This window comes from Ictalurus punctatus, chromosome 22 (genome assembly GCF_001660625.3).
Source record: "Ictalurus punctatus breed USDA103 chromosome 22, Coco_2.0, whole genome shotgun sequence".
NCBI lineage: Eukaryota > Metazoa > Chordata > Actinopteri > Siluriformes > Ictaluridae > Ictalurus > Ictalurus punctatus.
The window spans coordinates 4,951,280-4,976,493 of NC_030437.2; the positions used below are offsets into that span (position 1 = coordinate 4,951,280).

Genomic DNA, 25,214 nt, shown 5'->3' on the forward strand with positions numbered 1-25,214 from the left:
TAAAACAAAAAACGTATTTACCTGATTAGTGTGGTGGTGGAGATGATGAGATAAGGTGCTCACTGCCTTTTTGTGGTTTTCTGCAGCTGAGTCCATACAACTATGAGCAAATTGAGAGGGTCCTCAAAACCATTCAGACTGCAGATGAAAGCCCCACCGTTTTACCGCTCAACCAGGTAATTGTGTTTGTTTTTTTTAAACTTTTTCTTTACGTTTTAAAAAAATAAATAAATCTGATTTACAGTTGAATTTATGAATACTGATTGTGATTGTTTTTGGTGAAAAATCTCATTCAATCAAAAGGGACTTTTCAGTATAAATAAATGCAAAAAAAAAAATTCCTAGCATGCACAGGAGGAGACATACGAGGAGTATGAAGATCGCAGTGAGAGGCAGTTCAGTCAGCAGCTTAGCATACGAGAACACACGACATCATTCGAGGAAGAAGCACTCGAACTCTATAATGGATGGTAATAGAACGCTGGATGGAATCGTCTGTTCCAGTGTTTTTTAGAAGCCAAAATCCTCAGGTATTAACAGTGAGACCTGGTGTTTTCGCAACAGTCCGTTTGAACGAACCTGGCTGCAATTCATTAGTAATAAACCAAGAGTTAACGGTCGGCCCAAACTCCATTTCTATTTGACTGAATCAACCTGCTTGATGTGAACAACATTTTGCAGTAGCTCTGTAAACTTGCACGAAATCATCATTCAGTATAGTTGAACAAAAACGAAAATAAACGCTGGATGTGATTATACAAATGTTTTTAAAAAAATATATTTGTATAATATTTTATTTTGTCGCATCAGGAAACGTTTGTTTTCCTTTTTTCATCGCCGTATTTCCGGCCAATGAAAAGTATGAAAGTGCCTTTTTTTTTTTTTTATTATTATTTAAATGAGGAATGCAGCCTTTGTCAGCCCGTCCCATGAAGGACTGTTCCAAAATTGTTAACGTAAGGTTTGTTTATCAAGTGAGCTCTTTGAAGGGCTTGTAGCCTGTATACATAATTCCTCAAGAATATTATATAAACCATGGAATCTTTTGAAACCGTGTTGTAGCTTCTTGCATAAATGTGTAGTCATGTACATGTCCACTTGCCTTTGACTTAAGTGACCCGGAAGATTAAGAAGTTTTAACAGCTACACCCCCCCTCCCCCGCCGCCTCCCTTTTTTCAGTGAACTCTACCAGCACCATCCCAACTCGAGCACAGGTCGAGTGCTTTTCAGCACAGCACGGCGTCTCTGTCAGATGCTGGAGGACAATGTCCCCATGGTGCTGCCCGAAAGAGTAAACCTCCCAGCTCTCATCCACAAACTGGCCTGTCAGGCCATCACCATCTGCCATGCCGGTACCTATACCTTCATTTTTACTCAAAAATGCATTTTTATCAATCATGTAGAAATGTTTTCATATTCTTCTGTAGATCTGCTGCTCGACTGTGTGGAACTGTGCAAAAGCACCAGAGATGCCGCTGAGGTGTACCGTCAGTGTCAGATCGACGACTACGGTTTTGTTGTAAAGGTACAGTTCTGGCTTCTACCACATGTTTGTGTTTTATGTCTGTATGTTTATTAATCTGTTCTTTAGCACGCACTTTATTTTGGACTCTACCTAAAGGATGCGGTACCGAGTGGGGAGGACGACGCCTACATAGAGACCAGTGTTCAGGACATGTTTAACGAGGACTGCATCGTGCTGGACCCGGTCTCAGTGCTCCCAGTGCAGTATAAAATCACTGCCAATCTCCTGCCTCTCGCGGGTACCTGCACGCCGCCTCTGTATAAAATCAATGCCGATCTCAGTTGTACAAATACGTATGACTAAACTATTGTGGATTATTGTATACAGACTGAAATATTGTCATTTCTGTTTTTTGTTGCTTTCTAGATTCACCGTTTTATCCCCTGGGCTGCTCGTGCTTGTCGTTTTGTGCTCTTCAGGAAGGTGATTTATATATTTCATGCCAAATGAACTTTTCTCTTTATTAAGATTGCTTTATAAATGTTGCCCATCTGTATGTCACTAGAAGCCAGTCATGCTGTTCCCTCTCAGATATAAACAAGATTTACTTACTGACTTATCAGTCCCTCTAGGATTTAGCGATTTTTGCAACCATCACAGAAATTAACTGCAAAATCGAGGAAACTCTCCAATAACATTGGGAGGAGCTTGCATTTTTTTCAAAATCACAGCCTCCTTCGATTCATGTGCATCGAAGATGAGTACAGGTCTCAGTAAAAGGTCAAACATCACTACGGGAGTCTGTGCAAAACAATTTTGCACTTTGTTTTTAAATTGGTGAAACTGCAAGTGCACAAAAGATGCAGCAAAATCAAACATTTTTGGCTGCAACAATAATAAAAAAAAAAAAACAACAATACCTGTGAAACCCTGTACAGACTTACACCACAACTACATTATTCCACATAATAGTTTTGGTTCCTACACTTTGGTGAGAACACAAAACAGGAACTTATCCTGGGCTGTTTTCCTCCAGCAGAGTTCCACACACCTTTTATATCCTTCAGTTCGCTGATTCAATGTTTTGCAGACACCGACTACGTTCGGCCATTGCTGGGCCCCGTGGCCACCATGCTGCAGAGTCTGCAGGAGTGCAGTCAGCTAGAGCTGGCCCTAAGGCTGCTGCTGGAGTCATACGGCAGCATTTTACAGCACTTTGTCTCCAACAACATGGACCTCAGTTTGAGCAGGAAGGTGCGATCTTTTCTAAATCTAATTCACTGAAACGTGAATTATCGTACTCGAAAAGGCTTTCTTTTGGGAGTGTAAAATGGTCATTCATACCCCCAGGATAAATATTGACTCTTGCATTACAATGTTTCTAATTCATCAGCGTAATAATGAGACTACATTATTTGCTTCATGAGGCTTTGAGTCTATATATTAAAGCCCCCCCCCCCCCCCCCCCAGCTTCATGCCAACAGTCGGTTATTACGAGATAAGCAGACTCTTGAGGCAATCGAGAAGACTGCTCTCTCTTCTATCAACATGGTTGTGGTGTCTTTATTACAGAAGGTGAGCATATGAATTCTTAATATTCAAACAATATTAATATTCAGTTTGGGAATAAGATTAAACTGTCAAAACAATCCTTCAGTAAATAATCTATTTAACCAAGGGGTTAAATAAATGCATCAAAAACAGTTAACCCTTTTTAATTAGAGAAATTTGACCATGGACTATTTTAGAAATGTAAACATTTATTTATTTATTTATTTATTTATTTATTTTTTATTTTCAATATGAACATTATCTTATGTATTATAGGTCCTGAACTGGCGGGTGGTGGACTGTGACCTGGCCATCGGTCTTTGCACAGTTCTGGGCAAATCTGATGTTCTGGACATTCTGTGGAAAATAATAACTAATGCTTGGCAAAACTATGACAAAATCATGGTAAGATAATTCCCTCTATGTCCAAACCGTTGGCCTAAAGACACATTTTATACTGCACCAGGGTTTGGACCTGGGATCTGTTGCAGTTAATAATGAGTTTGTATAAGTTGACTAGATATTCTCCACTATGTTCTCAGACTCCAAAATGGTGTATTTTTATATATACATTCTGGACAAAACTTTTGTTGCAGAACCTTGCAATTTTTTTTTGTTTGATGTTTGAATTGTCCTCCTCAGGCTGTGGCAATGGTTGGAGCCCATTTCTGCTTGCTTTATAATGACCAGCAAGAGAAGAAGAACTTCCTGTCTGTCATCACAGATGCAGAGTGGGGTATTAAGCTTGGAAAATTTGGGGTTAGTTTTTTTTTTTTTTTTTTTTTGGTTTGTTTTCAAACTCAGTGTCTAATTGTTTTTTAATTTTTATTATTTTTTAATCTGGCTACTAAGAATGAAAATATGTCCATGTCCATGTCCTGCTTTATTCTTTTCCCAGGTTTCCATTCAGTCTGTGTTTAGACAGTGTTCAGAGAGCAAGAGGAATCTGATTCCTGTACTTGTAAAGAACAGAAACATGACTGCCGAGATCTTACAAGATTACTGTAGGTGAGTTACCCTGCAATTTAACATATTCTCTGGACAGTTGACCATATAGACACATCAACTGTATGCCATTCCTGGTTACTATATGATTACTACAGCAGTTCTACAGCAGAAATCTAAAGACCTGTGTCTTGTGCTCATCCCAGGAGTCTTATTCACAATATACTCATACTGATCATCCTAGTAACACACTTTATAAAAAAAAAAAAACAAAAAACATACAAATCAAATGGTTTGATTTTAGTAATATGAGTAATAATTTATAATCCATGCTACGGTCACTCTGGCTCATTGAGGATCTAAATCTACATTTATATTTCTGTAAAACTGCTTTGTGGCATGTCTACTGTTCAAATTGAATGGAAATTTTGGGACAACCATCACTGGCTGAAGATTGCATTCACAATATTGAAGATAAAACTTGGTACAATGAAAATAAATGAACCTGAACTTTTTCCCGCTTCAGCTGCTCATGAACAAACCAAAATCTACTTTATTAAATCTTGTTGAAGCCAATGTTTTAGAAATGAAAAGCCTGGCCAACGTTTTGTAGGATTAATATTAACATGGATTTGCCCGAAAAGAAGCCAAAAGACATTAAATCACTTCTATTAAATGCCTATTTTAGCAACAGCCTTCTGGTCCCAATAGTATACCTTTTACTCACTGAGCTCCTACATTCTAGATTAGTTTTGGTTTGTGTGTTCTGCAGGACGTTCGGGCTGGACAGTGACTCTGCGCTTAATCTCTACATCACCACGCTGCTGCTGCAGGAGAAAGCAGATAATGAGCACTATGAAGTCAGTGCCAGGGATTCAGGGCTGGCTGAAGGGGGCGAAGATGCAGAAGTAGGGCACGAGGATGTATTGGAACACGTCCTACGAATTGTTCCTCGACTAAGCTCCACTGCAGACCTGGTCGTCAGTCTGCACACAGCACTCACTAAGGTCAGACTCAGTCACAACATGCAGGTCACAGACAAGCAACTAAACACAGCTAAAACAAAAAACGTATTTACCTGATTAGTGTGGTGGTGGAGATGATGAGATAAGGTGCTCACTGCCTTTTTGTGGTTTTCTGCAGCTGAGTCCATACAACTATGAGCAAATTGAGAGGGTCCTCAAAACCATTCAGACTGCAGATGAAAGCCCCACCGTTTTACCGCTCAACCAGGTAATTGTGTTTGTTTTTTTTTAAACTTTTTCTTTACGTTTTAAAAAAATAAATAAATCTGATTTACAGTTGAATTTATGAATACTGATTGTGATTGTTTTTGGTGAAAAATCTCATTCAATCAAACCTTCCCCTGTTGTGGATAAAAAATGTCATAAAATAAACATAAGGGAGACCTAGCATCCAGCAAAGGGGAGAAGAAGAAAAGACGGGCACCTAGACACATTGGAATTACACTATAAAGATCTTTAAGAGCAGTAATAGTCAAAAAAGTCAAAAAGAGGTATACGAGCTGAGCTGAGGAGGGCTAATACACACACACACGCACACTCGTACAGTCAAGGGCGGGCAAGTAGACACAACATACACACACACTCTCTCTTTCTCATACACACACATGAATAACTTTAATAATATCTTATAGTAATAGAGAAACTCTATAAAAAAAACAGAATAGTAGGATATGCAGGACAGTAGAACTGTAATGATATTAAGTAGTTGGAAGTACAGTAAACCGCTTTTCAAGTAGTATAAATATATATAAAATAAGAAATATAGTGCAAATATGAAAATAAATTATAAACTAGAAATACAGGAAAATGTAAACTTACTCATGACTCCAATGGTGAGGGTTCTTGGCTCGCAAGGAAGGCCTTAATTTTAAGAAAGAACCATGAGGAGCCATTTATAAGGGTGGCTGAGTCAAGCTAACACCATCCCCCCCCCCCCCCCCCCCCCCCCCGAGATAACGATAAGACCAAGGTCCCTCTAGGTTGTTTAGTCTTGTCCACGTTCTATCCTCTGGGTAACTGAAAAACGAAGTTTCTGTTGCCCTAGGTAGCTGAAAATTCTGGTTTTTGATCCTCTGAGTAACTAGAAACTCAGGGTTTTTATTTTCTGGGTTATTAGAAATGCCTGGGTTCTGATTTTATGTGTAAATTAAAACCCCTGGTTTCAATTCTATGTGTAAGTGAAATAGCCCTTTTCTGGAACATAAGAGTAAGGTAAATGAGCTCTTTTTTTAACCCTATTGGTAGTGAGATCATAGTCTTCTTGAAACATATTGGTTATTTAGTGTGTAAATACAGTATAAATACGGGAGCTTAAGCTCAGGGTAGGGGGATCACTTTTGAGAATTCTCATCGGTGTGGATCTCGTGTGGTGGAATGGAACAATAAAGCTGGACCCTTGCTTCTTCTCACTCACGGCTGGTGTATTTTTTCTATCTCCAACTGGTCTCAGAGGTAGATGTGAGTATTGGCTTCTAAGTTGAATTTTAAATGTTTTTGGGTAATAGGCTAAATTTGAGCCTACACCCCTGATGAACAACTCAGTTTGCAGCAAACACCTGACACGTGAAGACTCTTAATAAATAAACGAGTATAATATTTTTGTCTCGTTTGTTTAATTGGGTTGTCTGTGTACTTTTCGGACTTGTGTGAAAACCTGATGATGGTTTAAGTCATATTTATGCAGGTATATAGAAATTTCGAAAGGGTTTACAAACTTTCAAGCACCACTGTACAGCTGGGGCTGATTTTATTTATTTATTTCCTGATTTTGCAGACTAAATACATTTCCCAGAAATTTTTGAGTTTATAAATCAGGTCTAGTTCTTCCTGTTCCAAATCTGTACACCTGAAATATCCTTATAATATGCTTCAAACAGGAACTAAGCTATTGAAGAAGCACTATTTCAGACATTAGACCTTGCTGTGACCTTGACCCTATTTGGATCAATTACAAAATCTGATCAGTTCATCTTGAATCTCCTTTTTATAGTTTTTGTTAGTCTCGTTTATTCTAGACTTGACACTAGGCTCTAAATGAAAATCCGAGCTTGTTTTTGACACCGTGTCTATAACCGACAGATGATGGGATTGCTCCAGCATCTGAAGTCCCACAAGCGAACTTCTCTTCCCACTGACGTGGAGAGCACCTACCTTCTGGAGAACTCTCTGGAGTATAATCCTCTCGCCAACACTCGCTTGCCTTTCCACCTTCTACTCCAAACTAGCCTCTGCTTCTGGAAGATTATTTGTGAGTATTATTGTTTGTTCTCGGTGGTTTGAATCTCGATATTGAGGTACATTTAAGATTTGAAGCTGTGCAGTACCTGAAAAGTCAGTGGGTCTTGTGGTACACTGTATGCACTTGTAATTCTAAATAAAAAGGGTTAAAAAGTTCAAAAAGATATGCCCACTCTTTGCCTTTAGAAACTCTTTCATATCCTCTGAGCAGCTTCTTGGTTCACCCTATTCTTGGTAATACAGCTGTTCTAACTCTGACAATCAGGTCTGGAGATCAAGAGGGTCTTGTCAGAATTACTACTTCCTTTTGGTTCTTTTCAGTCTATTTTTATGTTTTGGATTATTGTCCTTTAACTTTTTTTTGTGATAAATTAGACATTTATTTCCATTCAAAAACCATAGTGGATGCACACCATTGCATTTCAGCTGTCATTTCAGGATACCTTAAAATGAATAAATCAAAAAGAAATTGATCAGAATGAAGCAATTGCATTAATTCATAATAATCTGCTAATATAGTCACATAATTGAACTGTGTCCTAATGGCCATTTTTATACTTTTACATTAGAATTGTTTTGTACCCACTTTTGTGTTAAATAAATGGTGACTGTGCCTTGTTTGTTTATCTTTTGTGCCTTTGCTCAGTTTTTCTCTACTGTGTGTCTTTTTCCAGCGCCTGAGCTGAACGAGGAGACATTGCCCACATTGCTGCTCATATCCAAACTCATGAAGGTGAAACACAATAATCAGAGAGGGGGACAAAATCAGCACGTGTAAATTACAGTCTAGACATAGCTAATGGTTCGAAATGTCGTCTTAGTTCATTCCGACAACCTCGGTTCAATTTTGCTTGTTTACTACTGTTCTGAATAATAAGAACAAGACCGTGTCTGCTTACACAAATGGCATTTCAGAGGGGTTTGATCTGTAATGCAACGCATCTCTAACAGACGTTATTCATAGGCGTAAAATCCAGCTACTTGTCTAGAACATCTTTAAAAAAACTAATAAATAAAACACACATCATGCCACATCACACCCCACAGACACTGATATGGAAATGTGTGCTGCAGTCTATGACTCATAGTAGTGTAACTAAGAAAATAATAAATGAGTATAGGTGCCACCTAATAAACTGTCAGCTCAGTGTGTATATGTTCTCATGATACTTCAGGTGTGTTCCTGTTCCCCCCCCCCCCCCACCCCCTTTCGCGCAGGTTAACCTGGATAAGCTTTACATCCTGACAGTGAATCATGTGTTCAAGAACAAGCTGATGCCTTTGCTGCTGGACCAGATGAATCACTCTCAGGGCCACGGCCCCAGCAAAGACACAAACGCTGTGATACAGAACATATTTAAACACGCTCTCTGCATTCAGAACCTGGAACTGGCTGCAGCCACCATGCACAAAATCTCTCAGGATCTTCCTGCAGGTCGGTCCAGTGGCTCCGAAATCCCTCGTATGAGAACTTCCTTACATTTACTTGCTTACTAACTTCACGGCACTGTAACTATAGTGAAAAGGGATAATGATTGTATACTCTTGTTTTATTTTTTTAACCTGGTTTAATGCACTTAACTAGCTAACTAACTCGCAATACTTTTATCAAATTACTTTAGCTACCACTTTTTAGCCTAGTCAGTGAGTTTTCTGCGCTAAACATCGGACTGAGCAGCACGTTGGAAATTTTATTTACCCTGTGGTCTAGCTAACGAACTTTATTATTTGACCACATCAGATTTGGGAAAAGAAATAAAGAAAAAATGAGTTCATAAGTTTTCTGTTTCCATCAGGAGGTTCTCAGTGTGAAGACATTTCCACTGACCACTTTTATGATCAGAGCTCTGATTAGTTTTGAGTATGCTTTTAATGATTTTAAATCTTAGGCTCGTTATACCAAATAAGCACTATCGTGAATTATTTATTATAAATATACAAATTTGCCCTGCTGCTTTGCTTACAGGTGCAGAGAAAACCATGTTTTTGAAATTCAGCTTGGACCTCGTACACAAATTGCTGAAGTCCGATATGCTGCAGGTTTGTTACCATAGGAATAAGATGCTTTATAAAATAAATCTGTATATGTATGAATTTTTTTTATTATAGAGGAATCATTAGTTGTTTATAAACAAATTTTGCAATTTCTTTCCTTCCCATTGACCAAACTGTTTTTCCAATTAGCTTTAAGCCTTAAAGTCATGTCATTTCCATGAATACAGGTTTGTCTTAGTTTTATTCCGCGCTTTAATATAACCTATCGCTGCTTTGTTTTTTCTTTTGCTATCCTGTTGCATTTACAGTGAGGCTCTTTTGTCAACAAACAAATATCACAAAAATATTAGGCGACGTTTTATATTTTCTATACAGCGTATATATTTAATGCTGCATGAATGACACTACTTACTTTATGATCTATTGAATGCACCGGTTTATGAATTTTTTTTTTTCCCTGTCCTGGCTCTGTGTGTGTGTGTGTGTGTGTAGGAGGAGCTACGGACAAGGGGAGAGATGTTCACCTCGAAGCTGCAGCTGCAGTATCAGCGGTCAGCCACAGAGAACGTGCTCATGTCTTTTCAGCTGGACAGCCCCGAGCTGCTGAAGCTCGCGGGACTACCCAGCCGTCTCATAGTGGCTCTGTTTGAGCACAGCTCAGTGGTGGAGCGCATGAAGAGTCCTGCTGGACAGACCTACCCTGGTGAGAGCACAAAAAGCACTGAATTAAACTCCACTCCTAAATCAATAATAAAACCTCCCTTTCACTGCACCTTATGGTTTCTGATACTTGCTGCCTTTAGACATATTGTTTTACTTTTGATCATAGTGTTTTAATTGGACATTACAGGTCTTACTTGCACTCCCACTGTGCATCACCGCGTCTGCATGAGGAGCAAAACGCGGCCTCATTACTAACACATCACTTCCGTTATATTAAACAACAGAAGTTACACTGATACAGCATATAATGACAATAAACTTAAATTAAACCTTTTAAGCAACTTGCAACCACATCACTCTCGTGCTTCCGTGCTGCCCAAACTCCGCTTTATAAAGTTCGATCTTCTCCATAGTGTTTAATATAAAACGCTTCTCTGGCTTAGAGGGCTTGGAGGTCGCACACTTTCTTCCTCAGTCACGTGACGATTTCGCCTCCGTCTGATGGTGACTGAGGTCATGTTGGGAATTAAAGGTAACTTTGACAAACAGTAAACTGAAGAAAGTCATTGTCTGATTCTGGGTATCTGGCTAAAGCTAGAAGTGTCGCATGACATGCGTATGACGTCATGCATCACTGACTAGGAAGCGGCTTATACTTCCGGTTAGTAAAAAAAAACGCTAGTGTTCTATTTTAGATGATATTACCTTTCTAAAATTCATACACTACATGGTAGAGTATGCAGTGCAGAGTACTTTATTTGGGACACAACTTTAGTATTTACTCTGCGAAGCGTGTTTTTGGAACAGAAGTAACGTAATGAGTAAATATACCCCGTCCCACATGCAGACCAACTAATCGATAATGAGATTCGTTGACAACAATTTTCATAATCGATTATTAACTATTTTCATAATCGATTATTATCGATTTTATCGATTAGTTGTTGCAGCTCTAATTAAGAATCATGCAGGCCTTTGGTAAAGCTCTACTACAGCTGAGAAGGATCCGATGTCATTATGCAGCATGAGAGCAGCCTCTAGAGGAAAAATGAAAACTAACTTTGTTGTGTTATTTGAAGTGTTTTTTAATTCATTTTGGATGTCTCTATTTTTCTTTATTTGGAGTGCTACATTAAATTAACATTTATTAATAGTTAATATATATTAATATTTATATATTTATTTCATTTTAAAAAGTGCAGTACATTTTCATGGTACAGTCAGTACCATGTGATCAGTTCAGGAATATTTTACTTTGAGTGTTGTTTTCATTCAGTATCAGTTTTAAAAAACTTCTTCCCGACTTAGTTATCGGTATCAGTAAAATCCACTATCGGTCGACCCCTGGCCCTAGGATGTATAACAAAAGGCTGTTTAAAACAGTTTTTAACAACAGCATTTACTCATCACATGTTTTCTGTGCCACTTTTGTTCGCTTGACCAGACATTCACGCAGTGGCTAAAGAGATCTCATCCATTAACGGTGTGGACCTTCTCAAGATCCGTAATATCCTTCTAGAGAAGTGGCTTTGCAAAACAGGGCAGACAAATGGCAAGGTAAAAGGTTTTCAAACATGTGCAGGCACTTTAAATGCTGACTAAAAACTGCAGAATAATTCTCAATGCATCTTATCAAACAAAGCAACTAATAAGCTTTAAAAAAAAAACATATTTGCGCAGATTATTGAGTGATTATTAATAACTGTGTTTATATCACTACAGGACATCCAGTACCAGGACTCTGTGACTGATCTTACTGAGGATCCTGATCTCATGAGGTGAACTAAACACTCCTCCATTATACTTCACAGCTCTTTTTCCCATCAAAAAAAAGTTTTTTATATGCCACAATTTTTTTTGTGCTGTTATACAGAGTGGTGTATTTGCTGCAGATGCACCCCATGGATATGAGGGCACGTCTGCTCAGTCCCATCCTGAGTGCAGAGACATGGGTAAATTATATGCCTGTAGCTTCAGCATGAATATGATTTCTTCCAATTTTATTCAGTATTAATGTAATTTAAAGGGCCAGAGGGTAAAATCGAAGCTCTAAAGTTTAGATGTACAGTACCACTGTAATTATTATTATTATTTTTAACTCCTTCATCCTACCTTCCATCCAAGCCCATATACATGGATACCTGCCTCCTAAAATTTCTGATGGACAGCAGTTTATCGTCATGTTAATTTGTAAGCGAACCTTTCATTTACTGAATGAACTTCAGTATTCATTCATATGACTCATCCCATACAACTCATCCCATAAAAGGAAAGCATATCTGGAAAACTAAGCGTTACGTATCAGACTTGACACATTTCACTGGTGTGTAATACCTAACCTAACTTAACTTTTTTAAAGAAAAACAAAAAACACAATGATTTATTAAATTAATACTAAACTTTATCTGTCTGACATTTCATATGACTCATGTTTAGGGCTGCAGAATCTAGTCTGAATAATCAGTAGACTTCTTTTAGAATTCCCTGTATAAGTTATTACAATAGAAATGATAATGTTTTAGAATGAGTACATTAGTCTCTTTTTGTTTTTTGTGTTCTTTTCTCAGCTGTTAGGAGGATCCGGTCTCAGACTGACCTTTGAGCACCGCAGCCGTGCACTGCTCTGCCTCATTCACCTTGTAGACTCGGCCACACTGGAGGCTCTGTCTCACACACCCAGAGATAAAGTCAAGTATGTGCAAAGATTTTTGAAACTGAGGAACGTCTTATGTTCTGTAAATTATGTCTTAGACAATTTCTTAAATGCATTAATTTCTGCATTTAAAAAAAGAAATAGTTGAACAAGCTTAATAAGGGTTTAACTTTGTTAAAAGAGCAACGTTGTCCATTTAGCCCAGTCAATATGCAAAGTTTACGTCTTCAGTTTCACACTGGAGCTATAAGATGAATGTAGCTAACAAAGACATTTATCGTGCCAAAATAATTTCTGTAAAAACAGAATGTTCCTTTAAACACCCTTTAAATGTTAGATTGCCTGATATGTGTCAGTATTTATATTATCCAAAATGTTTTTGCAGGTCTTAAAATTTTCTCTCCTGGCAAATGCTGTGATTTCTTCCGTCACAGGTATTACTTGAAGTGCTACGTCTACCTCTCTCAACTGGAGGCCCTCAACATTCCCTACAGTCTGGAAAGGTTTCTCAGTAGCCCTAAAGAGGGAATGATTAAGGGCTTATGGAAGAACCACAACAACGAACCTCAGGTAGAGATGCCTCATTTTCTTCCCATCATATTTTAGTACAGATTCAGGGAAAAAGACTAATTGCAAGGGCTTCTCTATTGAAGTCTATAATAATAATAACATAATTTTATAATCAAACAAAGTTTGTCTTTACTGTATGTGTGTGTAGGCTGTGCGTCTAGTAGCAGATTTGTGTTTGGAGTATGAGGTGTACGATACACAGCTATGGAGCGGTGTGTTGCAGAAACTACTGGTGTTTAATATGGTATGCCAACTTTGTTTACAGAGTTTACTACTATCAAGCGATAAGATTTTATTTTGAAAAACGCTGGTTACTGGTAATATGTGTACAGTGAACGGGCTTTTCTTTATATCTGCATAAATATGACCTTAAAGCATCATCAGATTTTCACACAAGTCCTAAAGTAGATAAAGAGAACCCATTTAAATAAATGAGACAACAATATTATACTTGGTCAGTTATTTATTAAGGAAAATGATCCAATATTACATGTCTGTGAGTGGCAAAAGTATGTGAACATTTAGGCTTAGCAGTTAATTTGAGGGTGAGTGATCAGGTGTGAGTGAGCACCCTGTTTTATTTAAAGAACAGGGATCTCTCAAAGTCTGATCTTCACAACATGTTTGTGGAAGTGTATCATGGCACGAAAAAAGGAGATTTCTGAGGATCTCAGAAAAAGGGTTGTTGATGCTGATCAGTCTGGAAAAGGTTACAAAACCATCTCTAAAGAGTTTGGACTCCACCAATCCACAGTCAGACAGATTGTATACAAATGGAGGAAATTCATGACCATTGTTACCCTCCCCTGGAGTAGGGTCCAATAAAGATCTCCCCAAAAGGAAGACGTGTAATAGTCCGCGAGGTCACCAAGGAACCCAGGGTAACTTCTTGGCAACTAAAGGCCCTTTCACATTGGCTAATGTTCATGAGTCCACCATCAAGAGAACAACAAAGGTGTGCATGGCAGGATTGCAAGGAGAAAGCCACTGCTCTCCAAACAGAACATTTCTGTCCTTCTACAGTTTATTAACAATCATGTGGACAAACCAGAAGGCTATTGGAAAAATGTTTTGTGGATGGATGAGACCAAAATAGAATTTTGGGTTTAAATTATGTTATGTTTGCAAAAAGGACAAGACTGTGTTACAACCCGCTGTCTTTGGGATGGGAATTTTTTTTTTTTGTGTACTGTGCCACATTTTGTGTGCATGTCTGTACTCCCTCCCAGAGTTTCCATCCTGCCCTAGCCTACCTTGCTCCCGCCTCCCAGGATGACATCACTGATTGATGACCATATATAAAGAGGAAGAGGAGTGAGAATGGTGTGGGATGTTGGAGGTGGTTGTGTGTCATTTGTTGTTAGGAGATTGTTTGGTTCATGTTGCTTGCCCTTGTGGCTATCAAATTCTGTATTCTGACTGCTGTTCTGGTTTTGACTCTTGCCTGGTTTTTGACATTGAGTTTGGTTTTCCCTGCATCTGTTTGTGTATACTCTTCACCACTGTCTATATTTTGCACTTGGTTCACTGGCAGTAGGGGTGTGGCTGCCATTTCTTTTGGGGAAGGTCCTTTTGTCTCTGTTTTTGACTTAGGTAGTTCAGGAAGTATTTGTATTTTCCTTGTTATTTTCCTTTTAGGTAAGCTAGCTACCTAACTATAGAATTATTTTCTATAGTTTATTTTTTATAGTTTATTCTTTTGGCCTTGGCCCACCCTGAAGTTACGCCTGGTTTGGTTAATTTGTACAGTTATATGTATATAATTGTGTGTTACAATATACCACTACTTTTTGGAACAACTCTGTGTTATTCCTGGCTCCCTCTTTTTTAAAGGTCAATCCCATTGAATCCCAAGCTTGTTGCTCTGTGCGGCCTAACCTAGACTGGGCCGTTACAACTGCATTCCAGGATAGGAATCTTATCCCATCTGTGAAACATGGTGATGGTAGTATCATGGTTTGGGTCTGTTTTGCTGCATCTGGGCCAGGACAGCTTTCCATCATTGATGGAACAATGAATTCTGAAGGATACCAGCAATTTCTAAAGGAAAATGTCAGGACAGCTGTCTGTGAACTGAATCTCAAGAGAGAGTAGGTCATGCAGCAAGACAGTGACCCTAAGTACACATGTCATTCCAAAGAATGGTTAAAGAAGAATTAAGTTAATGTTTTGGAATGGCCAATTCAAAGTTCTGATCTTAATCCAATAGAAATGTTGTGGAAGGACCTGAAGCAAGCAGAAACCCACTAATATCCCAGGGTTGAAGCTGTTCTGTACTGAGTAATGGGCTAAAGTTCCTCCAAGCCGATGTGCAGGACTGATCAACAGTTACCGTAAACATTTAGTTACTATTATTGCTGCACGAGGGGATCACACCAGATACTGAAAGCAAAGGTTCACATACTTTTACCGCTCACATAGGTAATATTGGATTATTTTCCTCAATAAATAACTGACCAAGTATAATATTGTTGTCTCAATTGTTTAAATGGGTTCTCTTTATCTACTTTTAGGACTGGTGTGAAAATCTTATGATGTTTTAGGTCATATATATGCAGAGAAATAGATACTTCAAAAGGCTTCTTGTTGGATTTCCATGTATCTCAGAAATCTCCAAATCTCAGATTATGTCTTTCAGACCTCCGCCAGCCCTTTCAGCCTGTTCTACCATTACTTCTATTAACTTTTAGTTCTGTGCTGCTATGAACTAGAAAGTGTGGTTTACCAGTACAAGAAATATTCTCTGTAGCAGAAACAAATTAAACATTATTAAATTTCCTTTAAAGTTCTGGGGGCAGCTTCATGGCGGTCACTTAAGACCGCTAAAAATGATTTACTCAATTTTATCTTCAAAAACCTCAAAGAAAAGTTGATGTTGAAGATACAAGCACCCTTATAATCTATCTATTAATTAACAGGAGGTGGTTGTTGAAATGTGTTCAAAGCAATTTGCTCATTTAAAAATTTTGTGGGACTTTGTTATTTGTGTGAGACAATAAAGCTGACCATATGCACATCCTTCAGCAATGTCCACGTGGTTATTGAGCAACACCTCCGAAGTGATAAACTGTGAATTCCTGGCATTAACTGGTCCTGTCCACTTTCCTGAGAGGCATCAAATTAAAACCATATTGTGCAAGAAGGTTCAAGTGAAGTCTTCATTTTATTGCTGGTTAATCAGTTTTCTTAATCATGTAAACTCCTGGTCCCTGTGTAGATCAACTACTTGCAGAAGATTCTGGAAACTCTTCGAGCAGTGCCCAGCCTTTTAGAGGTAATCACTTATTTCTGTCACAGTGTGTTTTAATATACAAATATATATATATATATATTTTTTTCAGTGTGTTGTGTTTTTAATTGCCAGTGTCCAACACTCCAGGTACACTGCAGGGGTGGACAAATCAGTGATTACATGCCCGGGCTATTAGTTTTTTTATTCATAGGTGCAGAATGGTCGGCTAGCTTCACAAATGTCTTTTCTAACGTAACGACCAGAGAAAGAAAGAATCTATTGACTTGCAAAGCAGAGGTTGTGTTTTTTTTTTTTTTATTACTATTATTTTTTTACTTATTATCTATATGTAAACAAAATGCAGTTCATGGTGATGTGATGCACCTGGATGCTGTAACTGTTGCATGCACTGCTGGTTCTGAGTCTCTCAGCCTGCTGCATTACACATGTCAGATTATGCCAGGCAGAACAATCAGGAACATGCAGGTATGTGGAAAACTCTGATCAAAATAAAAGCTTAAATAATTTTACTTGCCCGGTGGAGTACTTAATGAATTGATCATTTTTGTCCACCACTGCACTGTATGCATGAATTAAGAAAAACACCTGATAAATTAAGTCATTTAAAAATATTTTTTAAAAACTTTCACTTGTAGTCATGTCAAATTTTTCTTCAGGTTCCAAGTTTCTCCAGAACCTGGCGCAGTGTGATTCTAGCCCCTTTTATGACTGGTAAATTGATGACTTTCTGTATAAATTGCTTGTATATAAAAACTGAAATGAGATGGACAGTTGGTAAGATTTTGGTGCGGATAACTATGGTGTGTAAACTAAATGTCTTGTTATATTTTACAGCATCTCTTCCTCTGAGTCCACATCAACAAGCTACTCTCTATAAGACATTTGTTCTTCTGCTAAAGTAGGTTTTCTTTCTACACAACGATGCAGTAAACAAAGCGGCTTTCTATAATATGTTTGTGCTTCCTTCCTAGTTGTAATAATTACATTTTTATGGAATGTGAATCCCAAATCTTTATTCATTTGTGTGTTAAGGGTGTTATTTGTGTTATTTAGGTATGAACAAGCTGTAATGGTGTTTGCTTGTGTTTTTGTGTGATCAGATGCCCTTTTCTGTTGAATCTGGATCTCATTGGCATTGCCAAGCGCTTTGCCCAGTTTAACTTGATGGCCTATTCTCTCGGCACGCTCTTACTCATCCCCTGCTCCAAAAAGAGGGAACAACAAATCCAGGTGAGCTCATCGTGTGTCTCAAAAACTTTGTGGGAATTTACACATCACAGAATATTGCCCTGCTTATTGGTCACACAAGTTTTCCTTTTTAGTATTAGTGTATTAGTCGAAGGTATTGATTAATCATTTCTATAGTAACAACTAACCCAGGGACTTGTATAGTAGATGTTTATAATTCTTGATATGGTGAGTTTTTCTGTAAGGATACATTTATTTGAGCTTTTTTGGAAAGAGTCTCCAGTGTCACTGCTTTGTAATACCCGGGCGAAGCTATAATTAAGTTTTCAGACATGGGTCTTCAGGACAGGTGTGACTTTTTCGGTAACATGACAAAAATTCTTTTTTGTGTTTTGTTTTATAAACTTTGAGAGAGAACTAATTTGAGGATGGTGAGTGAGTGACGTATCATGGCTGCTTTAACTTCTGTTTGTCTGTTGTAATGGAAGTTATAAGAAACTTACCTGTTTTGTGGATGCTCCACAACATTAAACAACTATTAACAAATAAATTTTATGTGTAGTTGGAAAATTGCTGTGGAATAAGAGGAATAAAATAGTACAGGACATCCTGTTACTATAAAAAAAAGAATCAACATGATAACAGTAACTCTCTCACATTGGGCTGCATCACAACTCCTGTCGTTGAATATTATCCTATAACAGCACATCCCAAAGTGTTTTAATCCTTAATCAAATTGAATTTGGATAGGTAATTAGTAAGTGAGCATGATGATGTAAAGGCTAAACACATATACACACACTTGTATACAAATGTACAGTGAATTAACACTTTAAAATTGAAATGCAGGGAAACTTAATGTCCATTGTTTCCTAATTTCTGAATCAGACCTTACTGCTGTCCTGTAATCCGACGGTCATCCTGGATCAGCTGGTGGAAAGTATGATCACGGGAGAACTAGCAGGCTTTCCTTCTCAGGTTTCTCAGTCTGCTTTTCTTTACAGAAATGTGTGTGTTTCCTATTGTTATCTCATTATTGGTGGTCTTCCTGACCACTTTGTCATTGTTTGCAGATTAGGGACACTGTGCTGACGTTCCTTTTTAAAAATGGTCGCTACCAGTGCTTGATGGCGAGCGAGCACTTCCGGCTCCTCACGAAGCATTTGATATTAAAGGCTCGGTCTGATCAGGTGGAGGACATGGTTAACTACCTGAACAATCAGAACAGGCAAGTCACTCCTAAATCTCAGTTTTCATGCTGACCTCACAGTTTTTGAGTTAGACTTTGTTCCAGACTGCTTAAATGATAGCTAATTTAAAAGCAAGTAATCACACTACTTTTTGAGAAACACCATATTTTATGAGCACCAACATGTTTTCATTTCACAAAAAACTTTTATAAATGTTTATATATGTCTCAAATTTTGAATCATGCATCTGAGTTTACAACAGTCAGTAGAATATCAATAACATGATATTCTATTTCATGATAATTTAACATTCAATTCACTTTGGTTTCATTTCTATACATCACTTCTAACAAAAGACATTGCTAGAAAGCAGCTTTACAGAAATCCAGATGTAAAATTAAATCCCTAATTAACAAAGCAGAGGTGACCGTGACAAAGGAAACTCCCTGGAACAACACGAAACAAACAAAGAAACCTTTAGAGGAAGCCGATTCAAAAAGGAAACCCTTTCTGGGTGACAGCTGATAGTATGATTATTAGGCGTGGAAGAGAAAAGACAAACGGTGTTCGGTATGAAGATCTTGTGAATAAGAGACCTGGAATGTGCACACAACTTTGATCGTTAGAACTTTGCTTCGTGTTGGGTCACAGCACATCTACCATGTTGATTATTTTCCTATAACAGCATGCCCTGTTGTGGTTTATTCTGGCTTATCACATTGTTTTTTGGTTTCTGTACTAATAGGAAGGAAGAGGCCATTTTTCTTGCTCAGGAATATGTGAGATACAGCGAGCTGAAAGCGGGAGAAAAGAGCACAGGAAGCCCTGTTTGTTCTGACCCCATTAAGGTAATGGAAAAACAAACAAAGTAGTGTTTAAAACACCATCACTGGCTTCATGTGCATCACACATGAGGGATTGTGTGATTTAGGATTAAACTACTGGGAAAGTTTAATATGGGCTTGAACATAACTCACACTGGAAGAATGTATTTGGGTGTATGTAAAGTCTTCCTAAATTCATAACTTTGACATGCTGTAGTGAACAGACTTTCTGTATTATAACAGTGACTACATTTGATGGACAGTAGTAATCTAATTATTGACTGAATAAGATGTATAATACTGTGATTAAGGTGTTTATATGAGTTGCTTTTAGAATATTCCTATCATGTTCCCGTTTTACATGTTATAGAACATAGATCGATTAACTGCACACGTCATTATGTCACGCCGTCCGATGTTCCCTACAGAATTTCACGTATCGACATACAGTTCATATTTGTTATGGAACTGTATTCAGTTTTGGGTGTTTCATTTTTTATTTCACGGAAGCTTAAAGTGCATTAAATTATTTGTCATGCTATACGTGCAAATAGACGACTGCTTGAAGCCGTGGGCTGCGTCCCAAACCGCGTACTTACCTCCTATATCAGGGGTGTCAGACGTACGGCACGCAGGCCAAACCCGGCCCGCTAGGGGGTTCAATCTGGCCCGCAGGACGAATTTTGTAAGTGAAAAATGCATAAAAGACATGCTATTCCTAAATTATCCGCTAGGGGCGCACTGTTTTACTCAGAGTAGAAGACGCAGCACAACTCTGATACCGAACAGCAGATGGCAGCAATGCGCCTTCTTCTGTTTGTTATTACGGTGTAGTCTACCCTATTTTCTACGTGCCCCAACACCCTCATTAGCCAAAATGTCTTTGTCAAAAAGTAGAAAAGTGAATACAGAGTGTAGAGTTTTCCAAGAAAAATGGACCGCTTCCTATTTATTCACAGAGATGAATGGGTAATAGTTTAAAAATGTGCAATTTAATGTTAGTCAACAGCTTCACTGCAAGAGTTTGGTTTGGTGGAATCCTATTGTTGATGCAATGCCATAAATTTTAAAGTGCAATACTATATTTTTCAGTTCCAAATACCTGTGACTTAGTTTTTTTGCATTTACACAAACACTGTGACCAGTTGTAATGCACACATGTATATGAAAATCAGAAGCAAATTGCACATGTTTGTCTTAAGAAATTTGAGGTTGTTCATGATATGTTTTATGAAAGGATATTTCATTAAATATGAAGATTTTACTAATGTGCTTTTACTTCTTTGCACGAAAGCAAAGAACATGGACTTATTGTTATTTATAGATAATATGCTATGATTTTACTGGCCTGGCCCACTTGACATCTAATTAGGCTGTATGTGGCCCCTGAACTAAAATGAGTTTGACACCCATGCTGTACTATATAGTAGCCGAAATACATGTATTTCTATAGAGCAGGTAAGTACGCAGTTTCTGACACAGCCGTGCTCTCTTGTTTGCCATCAAATGGTTGAACACTGCTGTGTGTGTATGTGACCTGTCGAAAAATGATGTGAAAACTCCACACGACATTAATAGTGTGAGTAAGGTGTGCACATGTTTGTAATGCATGTTGATAATGCGACTAAAACAGGAATACTCCACACGTCTTAATTCGACTTGTGTTTACTTCGAGTATGACTTTAATCGGATTAACGTCATCAGTAATCACTGTTTACACGCCAGTTCTTAATCAGAGTATTGTATTAATCGGGTTATTATAGGACTATTGTTGTCCATGTAAACGTATTGATTTTCTGTGAGCATAATCTGAATATGTAAAGAATGTATTTTTCTTCTTTCCAATTTCAGGAATTTTTGGTGCAAGCAATGGGATCCCGGCGTTGATACCAGTCATTATTTCTTATCCGATATGAAAGCCAAACTATATATTTGCACTTGTATAGAAAAGACTGTTAAATAAAAATGTGTATGTTGGTCTGATACTGTTTGAATTTTATTCTCACTTCAGTATATCAGTGAAAAATATTTTGTCTATGAGGTCCTCATTAATCTTTTAGCAGATTTGCTCTTTTCTACTTCCTTCTGTGCTGTAAACTGCACAGAAATATGAACATAAAAATAGAATACTTTCTTACATTAACCAGAGATTAAACTTGGACTCCATTTATTTCTCTTCTTATTTTCTTCTATCACTGCTTTGGAGGACAGGAAAATTGCTGCTCAGACCATGGTTGTAAGCTAGAGAGGATAGGTCAGAATCTACATGCAGTACTGCTGTATGAAGGTGAGTAAAGAAAAAGGGAAGAGATCGTGAACAGACAAATCCACTAATAAATGTTCATCACTGATAGCATTATTTGGCAGTATTCGCTCAAATTGAAAGGTGGAGAAAAAAAAAAACATCTTTAGCACGGTTTCATTATTTTCATTAGGGTCACTTCAAACATACTTGCAGTTTTGAGGACATGCAAAAATTTTAGTTATATGGTTAATTAATCATTTTTATAGATCTATACAATTGTGGTAATTATTATTCTTTAGTTTTATTTGTTTATTCTTCAGAAAAGTCTTTATTTCAGTGTTTTTCTCCCCTCGGATTTACTGCATCATCTGCAACTTTGAGGAGACCTTTAAGCTGTGCCCACATCGCACAATTATAATATCTAAACCACACTAGCTAGAATGGAAGCCCATTAAACCACATTGTATTTTTTAAAACCACTTCCCTCAAAATCTTTCTTTTTTCCTAAACAAAACAATCTCAGGTTCCAGAACCTGTATTCATGAAATTTTACATGTTCAGTCCTATCTATATTTAAAAGGATGCGGCAGAAGATTTGTTAGATTTTATACTTAAAATGAAAAGAAAATAAAGAAGCTATGACAGCCTATCATGTTTTCTTTGTTAATCAAAGAAATGATTTTTCACTAAACTGTACTGCAAAGGAGTCGTTTTAAAGACTCTATTAACTCCAACATAAACAATTTAATTGTACTGTAAAATCATGTAAAGATAAAAAATTTTGGCTTTATTTTTCTAAAACTGGTTCTTAGTAACCAGGTCAATGAATTTAGGTTAATTGGGACCATCATGTTGTTCTGCTATTACAAGAAATGTATTGTAAAGTGTTATTTAGTCTTTTGTTGCACTTATATAGATTATAGATATTGATATACACTGTCATTCACCCATTCTCAAACACACACACCAATGGTAGCAGAGCTGCCATGCAAGGCGCTACCCTGCCATCAGGGGCAACTTGAGGTTCAATGTCTTGCCCAAGGACACTTCAGTATGTGGAGTCATGTGGGCCGGGAATTGAACCGCTAACCCTATGATTAGTGGACAACCCGCTCTACCACCTGAGCCACAGGTGTCCCATCTACGCTACCTTTCCCTACCTTTTTTTAAAAAATTTTATTTTATTGTGATCCTTAATAAAGATGTATGCTACAAATAAACAATGTTTTAAATGTGTCATTGAGGAGAAATTACATGTCCCAGTTTACCATCTATGTCATTAAAAAAAAAAAAATTTACAAAATTGTCAACCATGCTTCCTTAGAATATGATGTAGACATTTTCCCTTCACCTCCAGGAATGTATTGTGTGTTGGGTATTTTGTTTTATTAATGGTAGGGGAGCTTAGACAATACGGAATTGTGATTTTAAATATAAATATTAAAGTTAAAATATTACTTTTTTTATTGTATGAAGCTCTGATAATAATTCACATATGATATTACGATTTTATAATCTACATGTAAATGGTTTAGAGTCTGTTTGGTTCATTATCATCATCATCGTTAGAGTGTCCGTGGTGTTTTTAATACACTAGTAGGGATCCATTATGGAAGCCCTAAGCGACCATGCGTTATACTTTTTTCCCCCTGTTGTTTTCTTGTGATCTCAATTTAATTTTCTCGTGATCATGACATAACAAAAGCTGTTTTAGTCTATAATCTAATAAACATAAGCTAATGTTAGGCTATAAACTGTCTTTTTCAAGACATGTCAAAATCACGAGAAAACAACAGAAAAAAGGAATAATGCATGGCCGCTTAGGGCTTCTTCCTGGAAGGTACTTCCTAGATATATTACAGAAACTCTCGACTTGGACAGATGGATTCTGTGTAAAACTTTGAACTGTATAAGTCCAAGACGAGCACAAGAAGTGGTAGACTGTACGCTCCCTATAGCATGTTCCCAACACTCCTCACTTATCTGTACTCCTAACTCCGTTACCCACGCATTCTCGCCTCACTCCTAGCGCCAGAATAAAATCATAAATCCTAGAAATCATTCCTCTCTGATGTGGATTGTTTGAAAACAAGCTTTCCCAAGCCTGTTCAGGAGGCGCAGAGGGAAAATTGGGAAAACATCTAGAAACAAAATTCCGAATTTGAAAATAACGAAAGAGATGCGTCACAGGGAGGTCATAAGTAGATGACAGATTGGCAAAGCTATCAAACACACCATCTGCATACAGATTTCTAACTTGTTTTAATGCCCTTGCCATACCACACTGAAAATGTAGAGTCCAAACACAATGGAGGGCATAGGTGGTTGTTGTCTAAAGGACCCAAAGAGGATGCACCTACAAATTTAAAGCGCCGTCTAAATGGATACCAAATCTTAAGTGTGTTAAGGACAACTTGATTATCAGTATATAGGGAGGGTTTTGTCGGTAGAGAGGAATAAAGTAAAGCAGGTAAAGAGGATTCCCTACAAGAAGATCCAGGAGATTTAACCCAGTAGCAGAGTTTATGGATATGCACAGCCTAGTAATAGAATTGAAAATTGGGTAATGCAAGTCCTCCACTAAGTCTACATTCCGCAATAAAGATTTACTAACCCTTGGTGGCTTCCCGCCCCAAATAAAAGTACTAATTATCTTATCCAATGAATCGAAGAATGATTTTGGCAGAAAAAGAGGAACTTGCTGGAACAAGAAAAGAAACTTCGGTAATATATTCATTTTGACGACACTGATCCTGCCAATTAGAGAAAGGGGTAAGTTACCCCAACTCCGAATGTTGGATTTAACCTTCGAGATAATGGGAGTGAAATTAGCTAATAAAGAATTAGATAAAGAACGTGTCATGTTGATACCTAGGTATTTAAACCCTGACTGACTAAATCGAAAAGGTAGATCTGACTGTTGGAGAGAAAATGCTGCAGTATTGACGGGAAAACAGTTGCTTTTGTCCAAATTTAATTTATAACCAGAGACAACACCAAAGGACTCCAGAACACCCAAGACAGCTGGCATAGAGGCAATAGGATCGGTTACATACAATAACAAATCAGCATATAGCGACAATTTGTATTCTACACCGTATCGAACTATTCCTTTAAACAAGGGAGAAGATCTTAATACGATAGACAGAGGCTCGATAGCGACAGAAAAAAGCAGAGAGGATAAAGGACAACCTTGGCGACACTCATGTCCAGAGCAAAATAATCCGAATAAATATCGTTTGTCTGAACCCTGGCTTTAGGGGATGAGTAAAGGAGGCTAATCCAAGAAATAAACTTATCCCCGAATCAGAACCTCCTCAAGACTGCAAACAAATACTCCCACTCAACCCTATCAAATGCTTTTTCAGCATCTAAAGAAATGACAACCTCAGGGAGCACAGACGAATG

The 25,214-nt window shown here is 37.7% G+C and overlaps 1 protein-coding gene across 1 annotated transcript in view; it reads left to right on the top strand.

The window, feature by feature from the left end:
* kntc1 (kinetochore associated 1) overlaps positions 1–21,544 on the top strand; it is a 53,621-nt gene extending 32,077 nt beyond the window's left edge. The window contains exons 42-61 of the mRNA XM_053674455.1: positions 87–176; positions 7,067–7,235; positions 7,900–7,958; positions 8,444–8,660; positions 9,192–9,265; positions 9,713–9,923; positions 11,328–11,440; positions 11,606–11,661; positions 11,757–11,835; positions 12,451–12,575; positions 12,971–13,106; positions 13,255–13,350; positions 16,324–16,380; positions 17,016–17,070; positions 17,194–17,257; positions 17,460–17,589; positions 18,436–18,525; positions 18,621–18,779; positions 19,487–19,585; positions 21,413–21,544. Of these exons, the coding sequence (XP_053530430.1) occupies positions 87–176; positions 7,067–7,235; positions 7,900–7,958; positions 8,444–8,660; positions 9,192–9,265; positions 9,713–9,923; positions 11,328–11,440; positions 11,606–11,661; positions 11,757–11,835; positions 12,451–12,575; positions 12,971–13,106; positions 13,255–13,350; positions 16,324–16,380; positions 17,016–17,070; positions 17,194–17,257; positions 17,460–17,589; positions 18,436–18,525; positions 18,621–18,779; positions 19,487–19,585; positions 21,413–21,448 (2,115 nt within the window). The 3' untranslated portion in view covers positions 21,449–21,544. The remainder of the gene's footprint in view (positions 1–86; positions 177–7,066; positions 7,236–7,899; positions 7,959–8,443; positions 8,661–9,191; positions 9,266–9,712; positions 9,924–11,327; positions 11,441–11,605; positions 11,662–11,756; positions 11,836–12,450; positions 12,576–12,970; positions 13,107–13,254; positions 13,351–16,323; positions 16,381–17,015; positions 17,071–17,193; positions 17,258–17,459; positions 17,590–18,435; positions 18,526–18,620; positions 18,780–19,486; positions 19,586–21,412) is intronic.
* Positions 21,545–25,214: the final 3,670 nt, after the last annotated feature.